This window comes from Suricata suricatta, chromosome 9 (genome assembly GCF_006229205.1).
Source record: "Suricata suricatta isolate VVHF042 chromosome 9, meerkat_22Aug2017_6uvM2_HiC, whole genome shotgun sequence".
Classification (NCBI taxonomy): Eukaryota; Metazoa; Chordata; class Mammalia; order Carnivora; family Herpestidae; genus Suricata; species Suricata suricatta.
The window spans coordinates 20,496,138-20,519,650 of NC_043708.1; the positions used below are offsets into that span (position 1 = coordinate 20,496,138).

The 23,513-nt window shown below is 39.7% G+C and overlaps 1 protein-coding gene and 1 long non-coding RNA gene across 3 annotated transcripts in view; one reads left to right on the plus strand and one right to left on the minus strand.

Annotated features, from left to right (window-relative positions):
* Window positions 1–3,493, plus strand: part of STON2 (stonin 2) — a 134,779-nt gene extending 131,286 nt beyond the window's left edge. Inside the window, exon 7 of the mRNA XM_029950553.1 lies at window positions 369–3,493. Within this exon, the coding sequence (XP_029806413.1) occupies window positions 369–452 (84 nt within the window). The 3' untranslated portion in view covers window positions 453–3,493. The remainder of the gene's footprint in view (window positions 1–368) is intronic.
* The window catches only part of LOC115300945, a 31,061-nt gene that overhangs the window by 1,798 nt on the left and 5,750 nt on the right, over window positions 1–23,513 (minus strand). For both annotated transcript variants that reach the window (XR_003912929.1, XR_003912930.1), the window contains exon 2: window positions 18,357–18,452. This is a non-coding gene — a long non-coding RNA (uncharacterized LOC115300945). The remainder of the gene's footprint in view (window positions 1–18,356; window positions 18,453–23,513) is intronic.

The window sequence follows — 23,513 nt, forward strand, 5'->3', positions numbered from 1 at the left end:
GGAGCCTGGGGGTGGTGGGAGGGGGAGCCGGGCAGGTGTACCAGAACCGTGGAAATATGCCCAGGAGGAGCATCTCACTCTACCAAATGACTTGGGAACCTGACTCAAGGTGACCTCTGAACAACTGTGCAAGGCAAAGAATAAGAATTTTCCAGGTGGACTATGAGGAAGAGGGAATTCCAGAGCAAGCAAAGAGGGAATCCTAATATACTCAGGGCCAGTAGCTCCAGTGTGACTCAAGCCGAAAACATTAACAAAATTACGGGGAATCTCAAAGAACCTGGGGAGCTATTCTCCTTGGGATTATTTATTAGTGGGATGTTTTTCTCCTCTTTCTGATATTTCTCTCCAACTTCTATTCTTGGCAGGTGGAAATTGAACAAAAGAAGAGTTTGAAGCCAGACTTTGAAGGAGATGAAATGGAAAATCCCAAGGAGTGTGCGGTCCAGTGACAAAGCCCTACTGCAGGGGGCCATGACCCATGAATAGCTGAAGTTCAAGTCAGTACCTACCATGGCTACTCCATGTTGGGAACAGTATATTGGACCTTCCTTTCGTAGCTACCTGTATTTTAACAGGAAACCTTGAGGTGGTTGCTTTGGAGAAACCCTGATCTGCACCTAGCTCACCTGACGTTTGGAGCTTGTTGTCTAATGAAGCCTTCTTTTCTCGCTTGGCTTATCTCACAGCAGGTGGGCATGCTTTGTTGTGACTGTTGGAGTCAGGAAAAGAACTTTCCACATGAGTGGTGGCCCCATTTCCTTCTGATACTCATCGGTCACTTACATGATTTTCTTGAGTCAGTCTTGAGACAGTTCATTTACCTATCAATCCACCTCTGTCACTCCCTATAGAAAAAGGTTCAGAAGAGGTACAAAACGAACTTCCTCTTTGGGTTTACTAGGCTCTGTACACGTCTCCATTCTTTAAGTGTTAACACTATGCAACAGAAGTTTTCAAGACGTTTCTCTCCCGGTTTTGGATGGTTTTAATTAAAACACTTTTTCCATCTCTCTGGTCCCAGGGTTCACCACCCTGAGTCACAATAGACAATGGGGAAAAGGCACAATAGGATACTTTTTTATTCTGTGATTAGCCCCGCATTCTGTAAAGGGTGGCTGTTGAAGGGAAAGCAAAACTGAACTGATTTTTCTTCATTCTGGGGAAAAGGGACATTAATTTGTAACATTATATTCAATTCAGGAGATAGCTTCAATCTCAGAGAATTCCCAAATTCACACTGAAAAATATAGGCCATTTCTGTTCCTGAAACAAATGGAGATAGAGATAGATAGATAGGATAGATAGGTAGGTAGGTAGGTAGGTAGGTAGATAGATAGATAGATAGATAGATATTATACCTCAGGCATTTGTCAGGGCATTTGGGTGCTCTTTTTATACCTCAAGCCTATAGACAGTTGCATGTCTCTTTAATTCTGACTTTACAGGAAATATAAGTGGAAAAGATCATTTAAAAGCTGTTTTGAAACTAAGCTTATATGAGCTTTCCCCCCAAATTCAGAATTTGATACTCATAGTATTGTCACAGATCTAAAAGGCGGAAGACTGTAGGTTTGAAATGGGAGAAAGCCCTATTTTTCTAATGTTGGGAACATTAAATCTGATTCCAAGAGTCCGGGACACTCAATCTTCTTTCCCTTCATATGTTCCTGTTTATACTGGGTACTCCCCCTTCTTATTTCTATCTTGGTGTTTTCTTACCGAACTATATCATCCATCCCAAAGGGGATACCTGCTCAACAACTTAAAGGCCGGTCCTATCTCCGTACTTCTCCCATGAAGAATAGAGGAAGGGGACAGAAAACATACCTGTAAGATTTGTCAGATGACACAGAGAAATAAATGATATATCGAATCTCAACTGGCAGATTTGGGATTAATTTATCCAGTGAATTTTCACTTAATTATAACCATGTACTGACACTAGAACATAGACATCATTACCATTTTTTATTTGAAATACCTGAACATAAGACTGAAACTAAAAGGATGAAATTCAGTAGGCATTAACAAGACACCATATTCTGAGTTGCTTAAATACAACCTTCTAAATACAGAGTGGTGTTACTTATGTGTGTGTTGGTGGGAAGGATGTTGAAAAGTCACGGTTTCACACCCATCCCTGTAGAAATGTTTTCCTAGGAGACGGGAGTTCGGTTTTGAATTAGGAGTGTACGGTGACTCTTCGCAAAGTTAATGCATTCAGCCTGTGGTAGCAGAAGCCCGGGGAGCCCTGCATGCTGCATTGGTGAGTCCACATCTGGATGGAGGGTTGGATTCAATTGTGGGTACTGTTTTAAGAGCGACATTAATAAATTGTGTCCAGAGGCAGGTGACCAGGGTTGTGAAGGGTCTGGTTATATAAGGCACAGGGGAACAGAACAAGAGAGAATAAAATAATATAGCTGCCCATTGAGTTATTCCGTTGAGTTCTTAAAAGGGAGAAGATTTAGACTTACCTGTGTAACTTCAAAGGGCAAAAATAGGAACAAAGAGGAACTTTATAGATGACAGATGTTCGCTTCAACATCAGAAAGATTTTTTAATAAGTTCTAAATGTGATGGTTCTAAAGGGGGAAAGACTTGTGTAGTAAGATTTCCTATTGCTGGAAATGCCCAAACAAAGGTTAAAATAACCATCTATCCCCGGAGCTATGAAAGGGACCCTGGATTTGGGCTGGATGACTCCCAAGTTCCCTTTTGCATATAATTAATCTCAGTAGTAACAGGACTCTCTAACTGTAGTTGTTTTCTCTTTGGTAAGTGGTTTTGTAAGCTCTTTGAAATACATTGGGATTCCCCAAGGTCTTTACCAAGTGAGGCAGAGCCCTTCCCCTATTGTAAGAAAGGCACATGAGATTCCTCATAGAAACATCAAGATGGGATGAAGGACTGGCAAGGTGAAGGTCATTCTGGCACCTTCCTTACCCAGCGTTAGCACCAGCACACCCTGTCGAGATCTCTGCCTCACTTGCCAGCATCACATGTATGTTGCCTGTTGGAGTGTTTCTCCCCGTCTTAGTTCTCATTGCCTTTGTGCTTTTATGTGGCTATTTTTTCTTTAAACCAAGGGTTAGGAAAATCCTTTCCATGCTATCTGCATTCAGCAAGCAAATTATTATTAATAATAATTTTTTAAAAAGCCTATCACCTTGATTTCATCAAATTTGCTTTTCCACTGCTATTTTTAGGAAACTGATTATGGGTAGCAGTTGGGACTCTGGGGAATATCATACTATCTATTTTAGACTTAGTGTTTGGTTAACAGTCTACATAGAAAACACAGGCAAATTACCTTTTTGGTGTGCAGATTCTAAGTTTACTACCCTGGACCTGGAGTGTGTGTTTGTGGTCACAAATAGTCCTTGTCTATGTTATCAATAATGTGAAGATATTAAAAGTAAATTCATTTTGCCAATGCATAGTATTACTATCAGAACATAAATTACATGCTATTAAGCGCTATACTCTCTTTTGAGTCTGATGGCTTGTTTTGTGACTTAATATAAAAGAGGATACTTGTTATCATATGTCAAGCAAGAGAATTGAAGGTATTTTGTGGGGAGCCATTAAACCCCCTTTGCCACTCATGTAAACATAATACTAGTTATCTCTTCTCAGAATTTTGCATTTCACTTACATTACATATTATCTGGGAAATGTTTTTTCATTTGGTTCTTTCCTCGCTCTCAGCATGCCTACATTATTGTCAGGACTCATAACCCTTGAGAGCCTTTTTATGTAATATGTTTCTTATTTGAAATGGGAGTAATTTCTATTCAAATCCAGTGGGTGTGAGCAAGAGTTTATTTCCATAGAAATTAATGTCCCCAAGAAATACGATCCATGACAGCAAGGAATATACCTTATTCTTTGTGTTCAGGACCTAGGACAAAGCTTGGGAGAGGTTTCAGCCACCTTAAATCCTTGCGGATAGGACAAATGTATATTAGTGAAATAAAAGGAAATTATTAGGGGGTGCCTGGATGGCTCAGTTGGTAGAGCATGCAACTTTTCTTTTTAAGTTTTATTTTCTTTACTTAGAGAAAGAGAGCACACACACAGGGAATGGATAGAGACCAAGGTAGACAAAGAATACCAAGCATGTTCTGCTGCCAACCCAGAGCCCAGCTCAGGGCTCGATCTCACAAACCATGAGATCATGACCAGAGTGGAACTCAAGAGGCAAATGCTTAATCAACTGAACCACTCAGGCGCCTGGAGCATGCAACTCTTGATCTCAGGGACACGAATTCAAGCCCCGGGTTATATGTAGAGACTACTTTAAAAAAATTATTAAGCATTTAATAAATGTTTGTTGAACGCACACTGACCCTGAAACTCTAAGATACGTACCTCTTACTTATCATCAAATGCTTCTATTAAAACAAGCAAGTGTGCTTTATTTCCTGGAAACTTTAATTTTTTTTATTCCTGCTTCTGCTGTCAGCTAATGACTGTCAGCACATAAGCCTTAACATGCAGCTGAATTTAAACTACAGTTTTCCTTATTCATATTGAAAAACATTTTTGTGCCCAAAATACAGTAGCACAGATGCTATCCATGAGTCAAGATATTGATTCAGTTTTGTTCCTGCAAGTCAGACATGTGTTGCCCAGCAGGAGGAGGAAGCTGGCCAATCCTGCTGTGCTACGTCTTTGGTTTCCCCAACATTAACCACTGACCAACGTTACTGTGAAACTCGTGAAATGAAATCATGATTTCAGAGCTGCTTTCATTCTCATTATGAGATTAGTTGTGGGAAAGCACAGAATGATCTGAAATTGTTTCTTAAAAGCCTTGGGAATATTAAATTAATTTCAGTAGGAAGCATTGCCTTCTAGCCTACTTTTAGAATTCTCCCAGTTGGGACTGGTAACTTTAACGGTTTTACAGATGACGATCATAAGTGAATTCTAGCATATCTAGAGTTTTAGGTCATGCTAAGAATGCCATTTAACAGAAAATTCAAACAAAACTGACTAAAAACTTAAATCCACTCACAAAAAAATCACCTAGTAAACAAATCATCTTTAACAACTTCTACCAAGTCCTATTCGAACCATGACTGCTCTTTATTTAAAAATAGTCATGACATTCTCACCAGGTTTTCAAGATGTTTTCTAAACATTACCGATGTCTGCCAATTTCCTACAAATCACTATTTCTCCATCATTTCTTATGTTTTTTGTACATGAAATTTGCCTTGGATATTGTGACTTACACTTATGTTCTTAAGGAATTAAAAAGTGAACAAGAAGTAGAAACTATATCAGTAATATTTCCCCATGTATTAACTAAAAGAAGTATAGAATTTTACATTTCTTCTAGTGTACCTTCGCAAATCTGATTAAGAGTCTCATCTTTTGTTTTTAAGAATTGGGGGGAAAATGAATCTCTGAGCTTGCAATTCCAGGCCTGTAGAGACAGAAACTATTCTGCCTGCAGAGAGGCAAATAATAGTGTATAATGAAAAGCTACAAAAGAACAAACTTAAAAATTAGAATTTCAACACAAAAAGATAAAGTGGAGAGAGATGACAAATACAGCACTAGCCACCAAACCTCAAAATACTTGAACTAGAAGCTCTCCCTTAAAAGTAAGGTGCTCTAGGACAAAAGATTATGCAGCAAGGATAAACAGTAGAATGATTTCAGTTCAACAAATGTTTATCAAGTGTCTATTCTGGTCAAAGTGCTGTGCTATCAGCCAGCTTTCCTAAAGGGAGGTAACGTCAAAGCCAAGGACACTGAGAATCATTGATGTGAAGTCATTAGAGGCAGTGCCCTTTCTTAAGGGAAAATTGGGGTTTCTGTGAATCTTTGAAGGACATAGTCATGGAGACAATCACTCTGTGAAGTAACCTTCTCTATTCCCAGATGGACCTCAGTAACCTCAACTAAAAAGTGAGGAAGCTGGACTGACTGTCCCCTTAGGTCCCTGCCCACTCCAGTTTTCTGGTTATTTTATATCCTTTGGTGCCACTGGCAGTGATACTTCATGTCAACAGGACTTTTCATATGGTCTTAAGAACCAAGAAATTTAAAATTTGAAGATTGGGGAAATAGCTGGCCCATCTTTTTCCTTTTCCTGTCTCTATCCTTTACCATCTGCCCAGACAACACACACAGAAACCCCTGCAGCCCTCTGTTATGTGAGTGTGCAGCTGGAGGATCAAAAGAATGGAGAACAGCAGTTAGAACACTGCCCTGTTCTGCTGGCATCAGCCCGCATGACATTGGGGTGGGTACGGACAGGAGCAGCCCGCACATGGCTCCGAGATGGATGTTAGAATTTGAGTATCACCTGGAGCAGAAGTAGATCTAACCCTCCAAGGTACTGCAGGGCCACATTACACTGATCTGTAATTTATAGATATGTCCCTTTACACAAAAGACTGCAGAAATTGAAGGAGGGAAAAAAGGACCCGTAAACATGCTTGGACTATTTGTAAAAGAATTAAGGCAAAATGAGATGAGAGAAAGTGTCAGTCCTCTCCTATAGCCTCACTGTCTCTTAGTAACATGAAAATGTAGTTTAAAAAATTTTTAAACATGCACAAACTACAAAGTACCATGTTTTTTATGTGTTACATGATTTTAGTTTCTTGTACTTAGAATTGGGTCAAATGTAATGGCTCGATTCTAACTGGACACAGCGGGAAACTCCAGCACCCTCTTCCTTTTTAGCTCCATGCTGTGCCTCCCATCAAACTCTCAAGGCCAGTCACGGACACTATCTAGCCACCATCATCTTGCCTCCATGTGCTCCAGGATCAGCAACCCCATGCAGTCTCCAATGTGAGCAGTCCTGGGAAAGCACAGGTGCAGTCAGAACCTGACAGCAACCTGTTGGACCAAAGGGCTTAAGGGTTTTGAAGTATGGGGGGTGAAAGAAGAGAAGATGATGACCTCCTCTGACCCTAAGCCAGCATCCATTTAACCTTTGTGTCCACCTGCCAACAGAGCCTGGAGAAAACGCTAGCATATTCAAGAGCTCAAACAGAATCAGTATTTTAGCTAGGGAGTGTGGTAAAAGAGCACTCCTCCTCACTCTCCAGTTTTGTAATGTCCATAAGTGAATTTCAGTCTGGTAGGATGATGGACCCTAGATCCAGTGAGTGATTCAGCTGATCCAAGGCTTGTATTAATACTCCTTCTCTCATCATCCATCCTCATTTGATATAACTTCTTGTACTATTGTGATTAATTTTATGTAAAACCTGTTTACTTAAAAACAAGAAAAGAATATGTGCCTATGTAATAAAGTCTACACACTGGCTAACTTTATAGAGGTGAGGTTTTGTTTTTAACTGTTCTGCTGATTCTCATTTGTAATACCCCTCTTTTGAGCTATGAAAATGAGCTATTAATAAAATTTTTTTATTGTTTTCAGGAGTAGAACTCAGTGACTCATGACTTACATATAACACCCAGTGCTGCTCATAACAATGCCTTCTTAACAACCACCCCCCACCTAGCCCATCCCCCACCCACTGCCTTCCATCAACCTTCAGTTCATTCTCCAAAGTCTTGTGAGGTTTCTGTCTCTCTGTCTCTCTGTCTCTCTCTCTCCTCCCTTCCCCCGATACATTCATACATACATGTTTTGTTTCTTAAAATCCTATTAATACAAATTTTTAAGCCAAATCTGTCACCATGGAAGATTTAATGAGGTAAGGCATGATGGAAAATGTTTATTATAAAGAAGGCCCATCACCCAATTAATATGGTGTGATCATAAAATGACAAGTTAACAGTGACATGTTAACAACTGCTCATCCTAGTTAAGTTTATCATATATATAATTTAGCCAATTCAAGGTATATTTATTGCATTCCAATTTTGTGCCTAATTGTGTGAGAAAACAAATTAAAATGATATAATCCTTAAGGTTTTCTTGGTGATAAGTGCATATGCATGTAAGTGAGAAATAGAAGAGAATACATAAGAAAATATCATTTCTGCAATATGTTCCTGGCATATTGTAAGCACTCAGCAAATAACTATCCAATCGATTGATGAATCCAAATGACTAATGTCAACATAAACTCAGATGGTAGGGGGGGAATCAATATGGACTAGAATACTTGGAAGGTTTTCAGAGGAAAGATTACTTTAAAAAAATTGTTTTTTCTGTTTTTTATTTATTTTTGAGAGACAGAGACAGCACGAGCAGGGCATGGTCAGAGAGAGAGAGGGAGACACAGAATCCAAAGCAGGCTCCAGGCTCTGAGCTAACTGTTAGCACAGAGCCTGACACAGGGCTCGAACCCACGAACTGTGAAATCATGACCTGAGCCAAAGTCAGACGCTTAACCGACTGAGCCACCCAGGGAACCCAGAAAGATTACTTTTAAAGTGAGATCTTGAGGTGGGGGTAAAACTTAGCTCAGCTGCAAGAGGAAGCGAGTTTACAACTGGGAAGAGTTGGGTGTACAAGTGGCAAGTTGGATTGGCCGGAGGTGAACCTGACCTGAGCAAAGGGCTCCTGCACACCTGAAGATTCGTAGTGAAACCATGCTGAGCCAGGGCTTGCATCCAGTCTATGGTTGACTCAGTCCAGTGAATGCTATGAAGCCATTTTAGAATCTTACTAATAAAGCATTATTCTAGAAAGACTAATCTGTCTACAATGTGCCAGATACTTTGGACTAGAGCAAAGCTTAAGGGCAAAGAAAGCAAAAGGGTTTTTTTTGGAGTAAACGAGACAAAAAAGAAATAGCTTTCTGTTTAGTTGAAATAAACCACAGACATCTTACTGCAAAATACAATGATCTATGAGAGGAGAACTTAGACCAGTTCCATGGCCCCCTGCCAATGAGAGAACTCTATGCTGAACAGAACACAGAATTGTACGGCCAGGTCAGTATGAAATTCACTGATATTAATAATTGATAGCAGATGCACAGAAGGGTTAATGGCCAAATAACAGCATAAATTTTTCTTAGGTTGGGAATTCTGAAGAATAATATACTCCTTTGCACTATCCCTGTCTGCCCCAAATCCTCTTGAACAAGTTTTGAGACCTGTCTAGGTCCCACATCAGCACAAGGTTTCAGCCTGCTAAGGTCCCTCCTGTACTTTAATATTCACGTGGAATAACTCTGCAAGCAGCTGCTTGAAGCCAAGCATGCTCTTTAGTGTTCCTCAGGATGTGGGGGAGGACGAGTTGGGAATGAGAGGAAGTGAAGATAAGTTATTTAAAACATCCTCAGTGTCATTCGTCAGCTCTTTTCCGGGATCCTCCCACCTCTTTCTCCATCACCTCTATTTCCTCTTTATTCCTCTCTGCTGGGCCACCTTCTGCATTCCCAAAACATAGCTAGCATTTATGTAGTGCATATACTCCGCTGTGACCATACATACTAAGTATTTTAGATGCATTCTTAACTAATGAAGGCAGCTTCCCTCTCCACTCTGCAAGGTACTAATAATTCAAGGCTGACGGTACAACTGACATTTACCAAAGGTTGGCAGTTAAGAGTAAATGTAGCACGAAACCGGAAAGAACTTAAAACTGAAGGCCAGACATCTCTGCACCTGAAGTTCACGGCTCACACCCCACAGAGGGAATCATTAAACATCTTTCTCCCTTGTCTCTAGTCTGAGTACATGGAGCCAGCACCTTAAGTCCCCAAACTACTATCTCCCCGACTGCCAAGGGAAAACTGAAAACTTAAAATCTCATGTTAATTGCGGATTAAGTTCTAAAGTCAACACTCTTGACAATGTGCCCATAGAATAAAGCATAAGTCTTCTTTAATGAAAGTTGCTCTATGACCCTCAATTAATTTTTCAGTTTCTTCATTGAGAATTACTGACAGAGTCATCAATGCCCCAAATCCCAGCCACCTGAACAATGTGTTCTAGTTCATGGTCAATGTGGGGAAGCCATTAAAATGAGTCACAATTATTTCCTGAGTTTTACCAACATGAATTGACCATTTCAGGCTTGATGGCATCTTTTATCTGCCTCACAGACCCACTGAGTGGAAAGGCAGACCAAATAACTTGAATAGAAGTATAATGAGTCTCCATTATACTTCATTTTCTTATGCAAAACAATTTTTAGTTCCACTCCATTGCACCCTGTCATGGACCCACTGAAGTATCTTTCCAAACCAGAGAGAAGTCTATCTTAGATCTCCAAAAAGAACTTACATAAACTCACACTTTTTTTCTTTAGAGGTCTCAAAAGTGTCAGATAATATTTTCACAAGAACTTAGAACCAAAACACCTGTCCTTTTCTCCCCCATACAGTCTAGGTCAGCAGAAGGGAACAGGACAAAATCTATTTTACACCTGTTGAGAGCAAACCCTGGTGGCGACAGTTTTTAATCTTCTTTTGTCTCCCTCACCCCTTCCTCTCCCCACCCCTCTTCACTAACAGCTGTAAAGTTGAGACTCATGTGGTAGCACTGGCAGAAAGAGGAACATAATCTTAGAGACTGAAATGGTCTCCAATGGTTTCTTCCCACATTGAACTCTTTCTGAACAAACTGCACATCTTGTCTGCAGCCTGTTAACAGTTGTGTGCTGCCTTTTAATGTTTTATGTTTATTGGGTTTATCCTCCTCATTCAAAAGCTGTCATTGACTAAGAGAATTGGTCATCTCAGCATGCAGCAAAAATGCACCAAAACCAACATGAATCAGCAAATATAAATCAGCATGCTCTTAGCTACGGTATTCTGCCACCTATAGGAAGGTTGTGAGTGGGTCACCCCAGCTGCAAGTGACAGCAATGACTAACAAATCTTCAAAGTACGCTTCTTCAGAATAATTGCTAATCAATATAGTAGTCATTCGAGAATATTTTGAAACACCCATTCTAGGGCGCCTGGGTGGCTGAGTTGACTGAGTGTCTGACTTCATCTCAGGTCATGAACTCACAGTTTGTGGGTTCAAGCCCTGCATCAGGCTCTGTGCTGACAGCTCAGAGCCTAGAGCCTGTCTTCAGATTCTGTGTCTACCTCTCTCTGACTCTCCCCTCCTCACACTGTCTCTCTCTGTCCAAAATAAATAAAACATTAAAAAAAAAAACCCACACATTCTGTGTTGTATTAGGTTCGAAAGGTGCAGAGGTAAATGAGACATGGTCCAACCTTCCGGAAATACCTTGTTTGGAAGATGGTTTTGATCACATTTGCATCATCAGGACCAAGGGCAGCACATCTGACAATGTCATTTGAGTTACAAAAGGTCATCCCACTCTCAGGGCTGGTAAAGCCCCACATCAGAATATAGAGAATACTGCCAGTAGCTCAAAGCATGGGGTTTCGCCTCCACCTTCTCAGAAGAGTCCTCTGCGTTGTAAAAAAAACTATCTAACAGTACGTGGCATCCTCAGTTCTATAGCTGACACTCTAATCGTGGACAGACAGAGATCCGTTTTCAAAAACAGACATGAAAGGGGTGCCTGGGTGGCTCCAGTTGGTTGTGTCTGACTCTTGGTTTTCGCTCAGGTCATGATCTTGAGGTTTGTGGGATTAAGCCCTACATTGGGCTCTGCACTGACAGCTCAGAGCCTGTTTGGGATTCTTTCTCTCCCCCTCTCTCTCTGCATCTCTGTCTCTCAAAATAAATAAACATTTAAAAGAATAGACCTGAAAATATCTGGAGGCTAGAATTTACAAAAACATAAATCCATACATAAGGAAATACAGGAGTAGTAACTGAATGTTAATATTTCATTTTAATCCCAGTATCAGTGAATGGTAGGAAAGGAAGTGAGCCAACAAGAAACAACAGAGATGTATAAAGGGAAAACAGATGAGCAACAAATTGAAAACCAAAACCAACAAAGAGGGGATGGTTGAATGACCTACAATAGAATGAACACATCATTAATCTTGAAACTTTAGGAATAGGTGCTATGTCTATTTTATTATTTACTTATTTTTAGAATGGGGGGGGTGAATGGAAGAGAAGAAGAGAGAGATAATTTGAAGCAGGTTCCATACTCAAGAGTGGAGCCCAACTTGGGACTTGATCCCACAACACTGGAATCATGACCTAGGCCAAAATTGAGAGTCAGACACGCAAACAACCGAGCCACCTGGCACCCCTATATAAGCACACGCAGAAATATTCCTAAGAATGGCTTTGGGAGGCTGTGCCGCATTCACACATGCTATGCAGCAATGCATCTACAGCAAGAAATAGTTCACATGCACTTATAGTGTTGCATTTGTCATGTGACCACAGAATATTCTTGTCCACTCCGATATTATCGTCACCAAAAACAATGAACATTTGGGGAATTCTGAAGATTATCAAAATAACTGATCTTAGCTAAGTACAGCTAAAATTCCTATTGTAGTATCACCAATCTTTCTCCTTCCTCTTCAAAACTTAGATCCAATGAAGTTCATGCTATCAGACACTATAATCCCAAATACTACCATCTCATTGACCTCTGAGTCATACAAACAAAGCTTAATTTAGCTTATTTTGCAAGACTAACTTGACCTGGGTTATTTCTTGATTATGCGTCTGGAGTCATAGCAAAACTTGAACTGGTTCCCAAGGTTAATATGAAGTCACTACTGACCAATTCCCTATCATTTAAGAAAATTCTAATATTATAACCAATCACTGTGAAGCACAAAGAATTTCTTCCTTCCTGTATAAGCTACCCTTTATAGAAGGGGCACTGTCATCTAACAATATATCCTAAGCCTTATTCCATGTTTTGGTTTGTGTGCTCCCAGTTTGCAAACTGTATTTTGGTGTGTGCTCAATAAACCTTTACAAATTACTATGTTGGTGATTTATTGGTTTTCTGTTATTTATGAACTTTTGTCAGAAGTCACTCACTGAGGCCCAAGCCACCTTTAGGAGGATGTTCCGGGAGTTGTCCGCATCACATCTTAGATCCATTGGATCAAATGTAAGCACAGGGTGACAATTAGCTGCAAAGGAAGCTCAAAAATATAATCTCATGCTGAACAAGACCAGCTAAAACTCACGGAATTCTACTACTAAAGGAAAGGGTAAAATGGATATCTGGGGATAGTTAGTGATCTTTGTCACATTAGTTAGGCCTATTATGATATGGAAAGATAGGATTCAGTAGGCAGAAAGGGAGAGGGTAAGACTTGAAGGTCCCTGCGTGGGGAAAAACACAAATTTTAAAACATTTCTTCTGGGAACATCTGACCTTGAGCAAACTCCCTCAGGCATAAAGTTCCTCTTGAGAATGTGACAGACACCACCTACTCCCTCTCAGGTTTCCCTCAGGAATTTGACTAAAAATAAGTAGACCCACAGGCATCTATGGCCATAGACCACCACTCATTCAATGGAAACAAGCCAATCAAAATGGTATGAGTAAGCATTTAGAGTTATCAAGCCAAGAAGGGTAGAACCTGAGAAGGAGCAAGCGAAAGGGAAGAGAAGCCTGACCAAAACCCCTATAAAGCAGAGTCCCTTGCCTATAGTCACGGGCATTCACTTTGGAATGCCCCCTCTCTGCAATGAGAACTTCTTTACTATTCTTACTATATCTCAATCTTACACTCTTCCGAACTTTTGCCTGCTGCTCATTTTAGTTTGTGTCCCACCTCTTCATTCTTCAAAGCAGCAAAAGAACAAATTCGGGTATTGAGGTAAAAAAAATCCTGCAACTCTATGACTTACTTAATCTGTCTTCCCACAAGTAGCTGACTGAGACCAGAGAAAAGCACCACAGCCATAATGATTCTTATCCTAAATTTCAAAAAAGCAATTGATTTCCCATAACAACCTTAGACACTTTTTAAATACGTTTGATGTTCTGCCTTAAAAAAAAAAAGACTATTTCATATTTTCTCCTCTCTTCTTGAACCTTCAACAAGTCCCTCCCAAATTTACAACAGCACTCTGCTGATAACAACCCTTGTATTTTATTGAAAAATTTTAAACCATCATGGAAAGTTCCTTTTCTCCTGATCACCAAATCTATCAACCCACCTACACATTTCCACCATCAATTCTAACTTCCTTTGTTCTCTCCTGTTGCAGTTTGTAGAAGCTCTCTGTTCCCAGCAAAGATGAACAGCTCCCTTTTTGCTCTGAAAGTTTATCTGCACTGGCCTTTCTCAAAGAGTGATGACCACAATCATATGCAATTTCTCTTGTATCATTATGGGTTTTTTTTTTCTGTTGACTATTCCTGGCAGCAAGGAAATAGTTTCTAATAAATTCCACCTTCAAAAATGATTTGGAGAAAGGATTCTGGGATGTTGGTGGAGTTGAAGCACCAGGAACCTGTCTTCCCACCTAGACGTCAATTGCATTGGCAGACTCTGTGGGATATGGCCATGTTGGAACTGTGGAGTCTATTGAAGGCTTCCAACTTCCAGGCAAAGGCTTGGACGGTACATTGCAGCTAGATTCAGTCAATGTCAGCTCTTAGCACAGTAGCAGCTACCCATCCCCCACCGCCCAGCCCTGTGGCAGGCAGCCCTGTACCTCCTCCAGAAGCAGCTTGCCTGCACTTGCAGGAGCCAGAGTAGATATAAGAGACCTTGTCCTCCAAACATGGGGAATCTGTGTTGGCTGACTGCTATTTCTCATTGTAGAGATATAAAGAAGCTATATCTGCTCTCACCATTTTCTCACTTCTTCTTTTCTTCTCAGTTGACTTCAATTATCTTCCATCTCCATTTCTACACTATCCTGGCTTTGGTTGATGTCCTGCGACTTGATAAATCTAAGGTCTTTTCTATCTTATATGCTTCTCATCAGCATTTGACAGCTTTAACTATTCTCTTCTTGCAACATTTTCTTCCCTTGGTGTCCACCCCCACCCCACCCTCACTACTGTTCTCCTGGTTTATATGTTACATCATTGCCAACACCTTCCCAGTCTTGTTTTTTGGCTCTTTTGCCCTGGTCCATTCTCTAGCATCAGAATGTCTCTATTCTCTTCCCTTATACTCCTCACAGTATCTCATACATACCCACGGCTGTAAGTACCTATATATGCTAGATGATTCCCAAACATTTATTTCTAGGTCAAACTGCTGATCTCTAAACTTGTATTCACTGGTTTATTTGATTCTCCATTTGCTCAAAAGACATCTAAACTTAACCGTAACAGAACTTTTCTTATCTAATCAAATCATGTCTTTCCCTCGATTTTCCCCAACCTTCGTAAAGGCACCAACATCTTCCCAGTTACGTAAGAGAAACTGTGAGGTATCTTTGCTCATTTTCCTATGACCCTATGTCCTATCCAAAACAAGCCTTACGGAATCCCATTTCAAAACATATGATGGGAGTGTGTGGGCAGCTCAGTTGGTTAAAGATCTGAGTCAATTTTGGCTCAGCTCATGATCTCACAGGTCATGAGTTCAAGCCCCACATCAAGCTCCACATTGGGCTCAGCACACAGCCTGCTTGAGATTATGTCTCCTTCTCTCTCTGCCTCTCCCCCACTCTCCCACCTGTGCTCTCTTACTCTCTCTCTCAAAAACAAAAATCAATTGAGAAGAGCTTGTTTAAAAAAAAACATTGGATGAATCTTTCTTTTCATTTTTTTAAGCTTTATTTTCTTATTTTGAGAGAGAGACAGAGCACCCAAGTGGGGGAGGGGCAGAGAGAGAATCCCAAGCAGGCTCCACAGTGTCAGCACAGAGCCCAACGTAGGGCTCCATCTCACAAACCCTAAAAATATGACCTGACATGAAGTCAAGAGTCAGAAGCTTTACCAGCTGAGCCACCTAGGTGCACCTATGCTGGATCTTTCTTACCTCCACTCTACTCACCTGGATTTCTAAAAATGCCTAACATGTAACATCTTACTCATTTATCTTGTCTATAGTCTGTTTCACCAGTCTCATGAACTTCATAAGGGAAGGGAATTTGGTTTGTTTTGTCTTACACTGTGCCCTCAGAGCCTAGAATAGGGCCTGATGCTCAATAAATATTTGTTGAGTGATTGGAAGAAAAGTCTATGGGAATCAGAATTTTTTAATGCAGAAATTGAATCATGTTCTTTTAAATGGGATTGTGAACAAAATTTAGAAAGGGGAATATTTGGAGATCTTGGGAATTAGAGACAGCTTTAATCTTTCTTTTTGGATGAGAGAAAAATAAGCCAAGAACAAAGAACATTGTGAAAACATTTTTTCTTAATTTTCCCTTTAGAATGTATGTTGAAGCAAACTATGCAAGTAATTATATCAAATATTACCACTTTCCATATAACTTACAAAAATAAATATAGAGAAACAATGATGGGGGAATAATGGAAGGAATTAAAGCTTTCAGGAGCTGGATTTCTCTAGATAGGAAAAAAGGTAAGTGGAGAAAGACATTGTGTGTAATGTGAAGAAAGATACAGAAACAAATTTTTAAAAATTCTTTTTTCTGGAGGAATAAGAAAGGAGATTGGTCTCAAGTTTACAGGACAGCTACATGGGACCTTTATAAAGTCAGAGAGCTAGTGGGGACAACCTGTCAGTGGAGAGCTTGTGACTGTCGATTAGTAGTTAACATGTAGAAATCCTAAGACCCATCAACTCCATTTCTAAGACTCTATCCTACAAAGATAACAGCAAAAGTATATAAAGGAACCTTCACAATGACATTGTTGCAGCAACGTTTAAAATAACACAAAAGGAAATTGCCTAACTATTCCTTTATGTATCCATAGAAGTGGTATTAATGTCATCTGAGATGACAAGAAATTTACTGGTCTAAAAAGAGGTCTGTGATCTACGGGGTATATGAAAAAGCAAATTATATGTAAAACTAAAGGCATGATTCCTTTTTTGTAAAAAACAAAGTGTAGTCATATTTATCTACATATGTATATCCAGAGATGCTTTTTGGAAATAGGAAAAACATGAGTGATTGAGAGGTATGACTGGAAATACAGAATACATGGGGTTCATCTTTTATATTTTTATTTGATGGCTTTTGGTAATCTACTTTTTCTTGTTTTCTTGTGTTTTTTTCCTCCCAAATATTTTTTGAATGTCATGATTGGTTAAGGATAAAATTAAGAGGGCTAAATATGGAGACTAAGAACATATTAAGATTTTGAAAATGTTCTGTATTTCATAATCATTATCCATTTTTAAAAAATCTGACAAATTCTGATTTGATTTTTAAGTCAATAACGGAAGAATGAAAATACATTAAGGGCATTGAAAAGAGGCTATGTTTGGTATTCTGTAACCATTGTATTAAAAAGGAAAGAAAGGGGCACCTCAATGGCTCAGTTGGTTAGGTATCTGACTCTTGATTTTGGCTCAGGTCATGATTTCATGGTTGTAAGATCAAGCCCCACATTGGGCTCATGCTGGGCATGGGGCCTGCTTAGGATTCTCTCTCTCTCTCTTTCTCTCTCTCTCTCTCTCTCTGCACCTCCCCTGCTCATGCATGCACATGTGTGCTCAATCTCTCTCTCATTCTCTTCAATAATAATAATAATAATAATAATAATGATAATGAAAAAGAAAAGCAAAGGAACAAATGGTGACAATGAGAAGGCAGGAGGGAGGGAGGGAGGAAAGTAAATGAAGGGAAAGGAAGAGACAGAAGGGATTTGAAATTGTGTTGTTCACTAAAACTAGAGAAAAATTAAGAAGCAATTATGTAGTGAGTTCTATCCTTTGAAAATAAGATCATGGGGTGCCTGGGAAGCTCTTTCAGTTAAGCGTCCAACTTCAGCTCAGGTCATGATCTTGCGATTCATGAGTTCGGGCCGCATATCAGGCTCCGTCCTGAGAGCTGAGAGCCTGGAACCTGCTTCAGAGTCTGTCTCCCTCTCTCTCTGGCCCCCCCCACCCCACTCATACTCTGTCTCTCTCTCAAAAATAAATAAACATTAAAAAAATAGAGAAAAGAAGACCATAGTTATTTATTGCTTAGGAGGCTACAAAATCTATGAAGAAGAAATGAAACACTGCTCTAAGGGACTGTGGTTTCCTGGTTCTATGTTCTATCTGTGCTCAGGTGTATTTTGTCATCCTGTGGCCAAACAGCAGTATTGATTGTCTTTTATCACAGCCTACAGTATACCTGAAGGCTGAAAAATCTATCATTTCAATTTAACATTTATTGAGGAACAGTATTGCACTCTACACGACAAATGAGCAACTGTATCTCTTGACTGGAGATTTATATAAGGCTTCTAGTTTTAAACAGTTTGAGTCATTTCAGGAAGTAGATGATTTTCAACTGATGTAGAAACAGAAATCAGTTATTCAAATGAGTTAACCTCAATGAAACTGGTGAAAAATGTACTACTATAGAATGAAATATGTGTTTTCTCAAACTTGGAATTGCTTCTTTCTTTGATTCTAATTTTACAGATGGAAAAAAAACCTCAAACTTACATGTGCAGAAGATACATATAGCTTTGCTTAATTGGTGAACTCAGTTCAGAAACATGTTCTAATTTTTATTTGCTCCACTCTGCTGTTCAGCATGACCTAGACAAAGACAAAATGGAACCCATTTAATTTTCTGTACCATCAATATTATTATTGTTGCTACAGTCTTCAATATTGACTAAGGAACTACTTTGTGCCAATCATTGGGCTAAGGGGCTTCACGTGGATCATCTCTTAATCCTCACATAATTCCCTGACGTTGGTAATATTACTAAACTGCCACTTTGACGGCAGTTTACAGATGAGGTAACTCGCCTGTGGTCAGAGCAAGGACAAGCGTCTTGGTCTACCTGACACCCAAGCTCACATGCTTGAGTACTTGCTATATCACTACACCTGTCGATATACACCACCGCCTCTTCTGGTTTATTGTGCCAGGACATTAGCACAGACCTGTTTTACTTTTTTATCCACTTATTCAGAGTTACACCACTGGCTTATTAGGTAAGATAGAAAGAATTCCCCTTCCTAATATTCTAACTCTAAAAATGCTCATCCTTTACTTTCTTGTTTTAAGAAAGCATTTAAAATGTAAGGATAAAGCTAGACAAAAATGTTTTGATTATAGACAATCTTGCTAGAAAATGGCTGTTCTTGACAAATTCAAGAGTTGAACTGAGGAATTCAATTGGATTGAGTAATTCCGTAGGTGCTATTTAAAACGGGAAATGGATGGTTTTCAACTGATGTAAAAACAAAGAAATTAGTTATTTAAATTATTTAATAAATGCTTCTTGATGATACTTTTATGAAGGCAATTACATTTAATTAGGACAAAGTCTTGGTTTCAGGTCTCCATGTTGCATAGAGTTTCTTGTCTCTGAAATGAAGTTTAACACATTTTATAATTAACATATACTTGACAAACTTAAGGAGAGACATGATTTGATTCAAAACCTTTGCATTCTCCTGGATTGATAGCTGCTTATTTGTAAGACAGGTGGAAAGAGTCCTGAATTTGTACCTCTAAAAATTCACAAGTAAACAGCAATATGACCTTGGGCAAGTCACTGCTGAAGGTAAGCCTCAGTTTCCTATTCATAATAAAGGGATAATATTACTCATCTCATTGGACTGTTACAAGCTTTAAAGGAGATACTGTGTGATTAAAGCTTTTAAAGTAAATCCATTATTATTGTTACTATTGCTTCTTAGCTTGGCAGGAACACAAAATGGAAAATTCCTCTTTTTTTTTTATCTCCATTTTTCCTGCTTAAGCATCTATTATTTTTTGCCCACTGGCTATCTCATTACTTTGAAAAAAACATCCACCAACATTAATCCAGAGCCTTGTTTGCAACAAGGTATTTGAACTACACCCCTTGATTTTCTCAGAGAAACGCGCTACAAGGAAGACCAGCCCTCAGTATTTAAGCCGATTCATTACTTCCATTCTGGTCTGGAATCTATGATAATCTTTCTGTCACCTCCCCTTTTACAAGCTCTACAACCTTTGCCACCAGAGGAAGGTCGATTCTGGAGAAGAACTGAAACGGGTCCATCTAGTTCCAGTTTCAGTAATAATTCTCTAAGATATAGTTTGTAGATAAACTTCAGATTTATCTGCTATAATGTATTATTTTAAGTTTATTTATTTTGAGAGAGAGAAAGAGAAAGAGTACATGCAAGTAGGGGAGGGGCAGAGAGAACAGGAGAGAGAATCCCAAGCAGGCTCCACACTGTCAGCAGAGAGCCAGAGCCTGACTGGAGGCTTGAACTCACAAGACTGAGCCCTATGATGTATTTTATTATAAAGTTATCTATGTAGGGGCACCTGGATGGCTCAGTGGATAGAGCTTCTGACTCTTGATCTCAGGGTCATGAGTTCAAGCCCAACACTGGCCATGGAGTCTACTCAAAATAATAATAATAATAATAATAAAGGAGGGGCACCTGGGTGGCTCAGTTGGCTAAGTGTCCAACTCTTGATTTCGGCTCAGGTCATGATTTCACAGTAATGGAATGGAGCCCTGTGTTGGCTTCTGGTGTGGAGCCTGCTTAAGACTCTCTCTTACCCTCTGCCAATCCCCCACTAATACACATGCACATGCTCTCTTTCTCTCTCAGAAAGAAAAAAAGGGAAAAAAGGAAAAATACTTATCTATGTAGAATTACCTGTCATATCAGAAAGCTCTATCTGAATGAAGGTGTATGAAGAAGATAAAGTTGGCACTTAAGTCAAAGATAATTTCTCCACTAAAAGAATACCTACATAAAAATATCAGAGTGAGCACCTTAATTTTCAACATTTTTAATTGTCCTAAATCACAGCTGTTCAGCTCGTGAAACAAGATAGGGCATATATAGGGCACCTGGGTGGCTCAGTTGTTAAGCATCTGACTTTGGCTCTGGTCATGATCTGTCTTCATGAGTTCGAGTCCCACATCAGGTGAGCCTCACTTCTCTCTCTCTCTCTCTCTCTCTCTCTCTCTCTCTCTCTCTCTGCCTCTGGCCCTCTTGGGATTCTGTCTGCCCCTTGCTCACATGCCCCGCCCCAAAAAAGATAAGGCATATTTGGTTGAGGCCCAAAAGCCAGAGAAAGAGAAAACCTATGTAATTAAACAGTGTTTAATATTAATTACAGTTGTAACAATAGCAGTCCTTCTTGGAAATACCAACTGTCTTTTAACTGAAAGACAAATTGTCTGGATAAAGAACCATCACTGATTGTAAAATAAAGCTTCATGGGCTTATTTTTAATATTTTACATGAACACTTCCATTTAATTCAGTAACTCTTTAATTTCATCAAATATCCCAAAGTGTACAAATTTCCAAAAATGTCATAACTGTCATTTCCTTTATAGTTGATTTGAATTGGGATCCAAATAAGTTCTATACATTGTGATTAACTGGTGTGTTTCCTAAGTGCCATTAAGAAATTTTTTGTTTATTTATTTTGAGAGAGACACAGAGAGAGCACAAGCAGGGTAAGGGCAGATAGGGCATGGACCTAGGATCCAAAAGAGGCTCTGTGCTGAGAGCAGAGAGCCCAGTGTGGGGCTAAAACTCAAAAACTCATGACCTGGGCTGAAGTCAGACACTTAACTGACAGAGCCACCCAGGCATCCCTCTTAAGTGTCTTTTAATCCGTAAGTTCCTGTCTCTCTCACTGAATTTATTTATTGAAAAAACTGGACCATTTGTTCTATAGCTTCCCAGGGTCTGGACTTTGCTGATTGCATTCCTGATATGTAGTTTGATATGTCCTTAAACCCTCTGCACTTTTTGTAAATTGTTAATTGGATCTATAAACTTAGTCAGCTTCCGGGTTTATATTTTCGGGTGGTGGTCGTGAAGGTAAGACTACCTTACAGGTGGTGGCCTGTTCTTTATCAGGAAGCATCTACCTCTGGTTATTTCCCTTTTTGTGATGCTGGCAGATGTCAGTGCGTAATGCCTCCATCTCTCAATTCATTAGAGGTTGCCAAATGGTGATATTTTATCATTCTTTATTTGGTTATTAGCTGGAAGACTTTTTTTAATGTTTATTTTGAGAGAGAGAGAGAAAGAGAAGGAGCTGGGGAGGGGCAGAGAGAGAGGAGACAGAGGATCCCAAGCAGGCTCCCTGTTGACACTGACAGAATGGAGCTGAGTGAAGGGCTCCATCTCACAAACTGTGAGACTATGACCTGAGTTGAAATCAAGAGTTGGATGCTTAACCAACTGAGCCATCGAGGCGCCCCTAGCTGGAATACTTCTTTAATGAGAAACTTCCTCTCATCCACTGAATTAGTTTCCTGAGGTTATTGTAATAAATAACCATGAACTTGGTGGCTTGAAACCAACAGAAATTTATTCTCTTGCAGTTGTGGAGGCCAGAGGTCTAAAATAAATATATTGGCAGGGCCACATTTCCCCCAGAGGCTCTAGGGGAGAACCTGTTCTTGCTTCTTCCAACTTCAGATGGCTACACATCACCTGTGGCTGCATCACTCCAATTTCTACCACTGTGGTTACATTTCCTTTCCCTCTTCTTTTTACTCATCTCTATGTATCTCTCTTTTAAAAAATTTTTTTTAATATTTATTTATTTTTGAGAGAGAGAGAGAGGGAGAGCACAAATAGGGGAGGGGCAGAGAAAGAGGGAGAATCTGAAGTAGGCTCAAGGCTCTGAGCTGTCTGCACAGAGCTCAATGTGAGCTCGAACTCATGAACCATGAGATCATGACCTGAGCCGAAGTCAGATGGTCAACTGACTGAGCCACCCAGGCCACCCTATGTATTTCTTATAAGAACACTCACCATAAGATTTAGGACCTACCAGCGTAATTCAGGATAATCTCATCACAAAATCCTTGACATAATTACACGTGTAAAGACCCCTTTCCAAGTAAGGTAACATTCATAAGTTTTGAGGAGTAGGACACGATCATTCTCTTTTGAGGGTCACCATTCAACTCACTACATCTACTTTTTAGCATTTGGTGGTACAGTTCATGTGGGAAAGGTTAGATAAATGCTTGATTATTTTTCTCCATTTGCCAATCTTCGAAATAACAGACTAATCTCTAGCATCCTCCAATAGTGACCAATTTGAATTTTCATGTTTTGTTTTTAGCAGTATTATAAGTTAATGGATTTAAATATTTGATGTACTTCAACTTGCTGCAAGTTCTAGCCTTATTGGCACTCAAAGTGTCTCATCTTTGGCCAGTAGGGGCCTCTTCATGTGATGGCTCCTAAATTCTTTTGATACGACACTAACAGACTTTGATATCTTCTCTCATGGGTTGAATTGTGTCCTCCAAAAAAGGGAGGTTGAAATCCTAACCCCAGTGCCTCAGAAAGTGGCCTTATTTGGAAAAAGGGTCTTTACAGAGGGAGTTGAGTTAGCATGTGGTCATTAGAATAAGCCCTAATCCAATATGACTGACATCCTTACAGAAAGGGGGACTTGAGACACAAAGACAGACATGCACAGAGGGAAAACAATGTAAAGACACAGGGAGAATGCCATGCACAGATGGAGGCACAGATTGGAGTGATACGACGTTAAGCCAAAGATAGGAATGACTGCTGGCCTCCACCAGTAGCCGGAAAGAGACAAGGAAGGACTCTATTCAGAGTTCAGGGAGAGCACTGACCTGCTGACACCTGG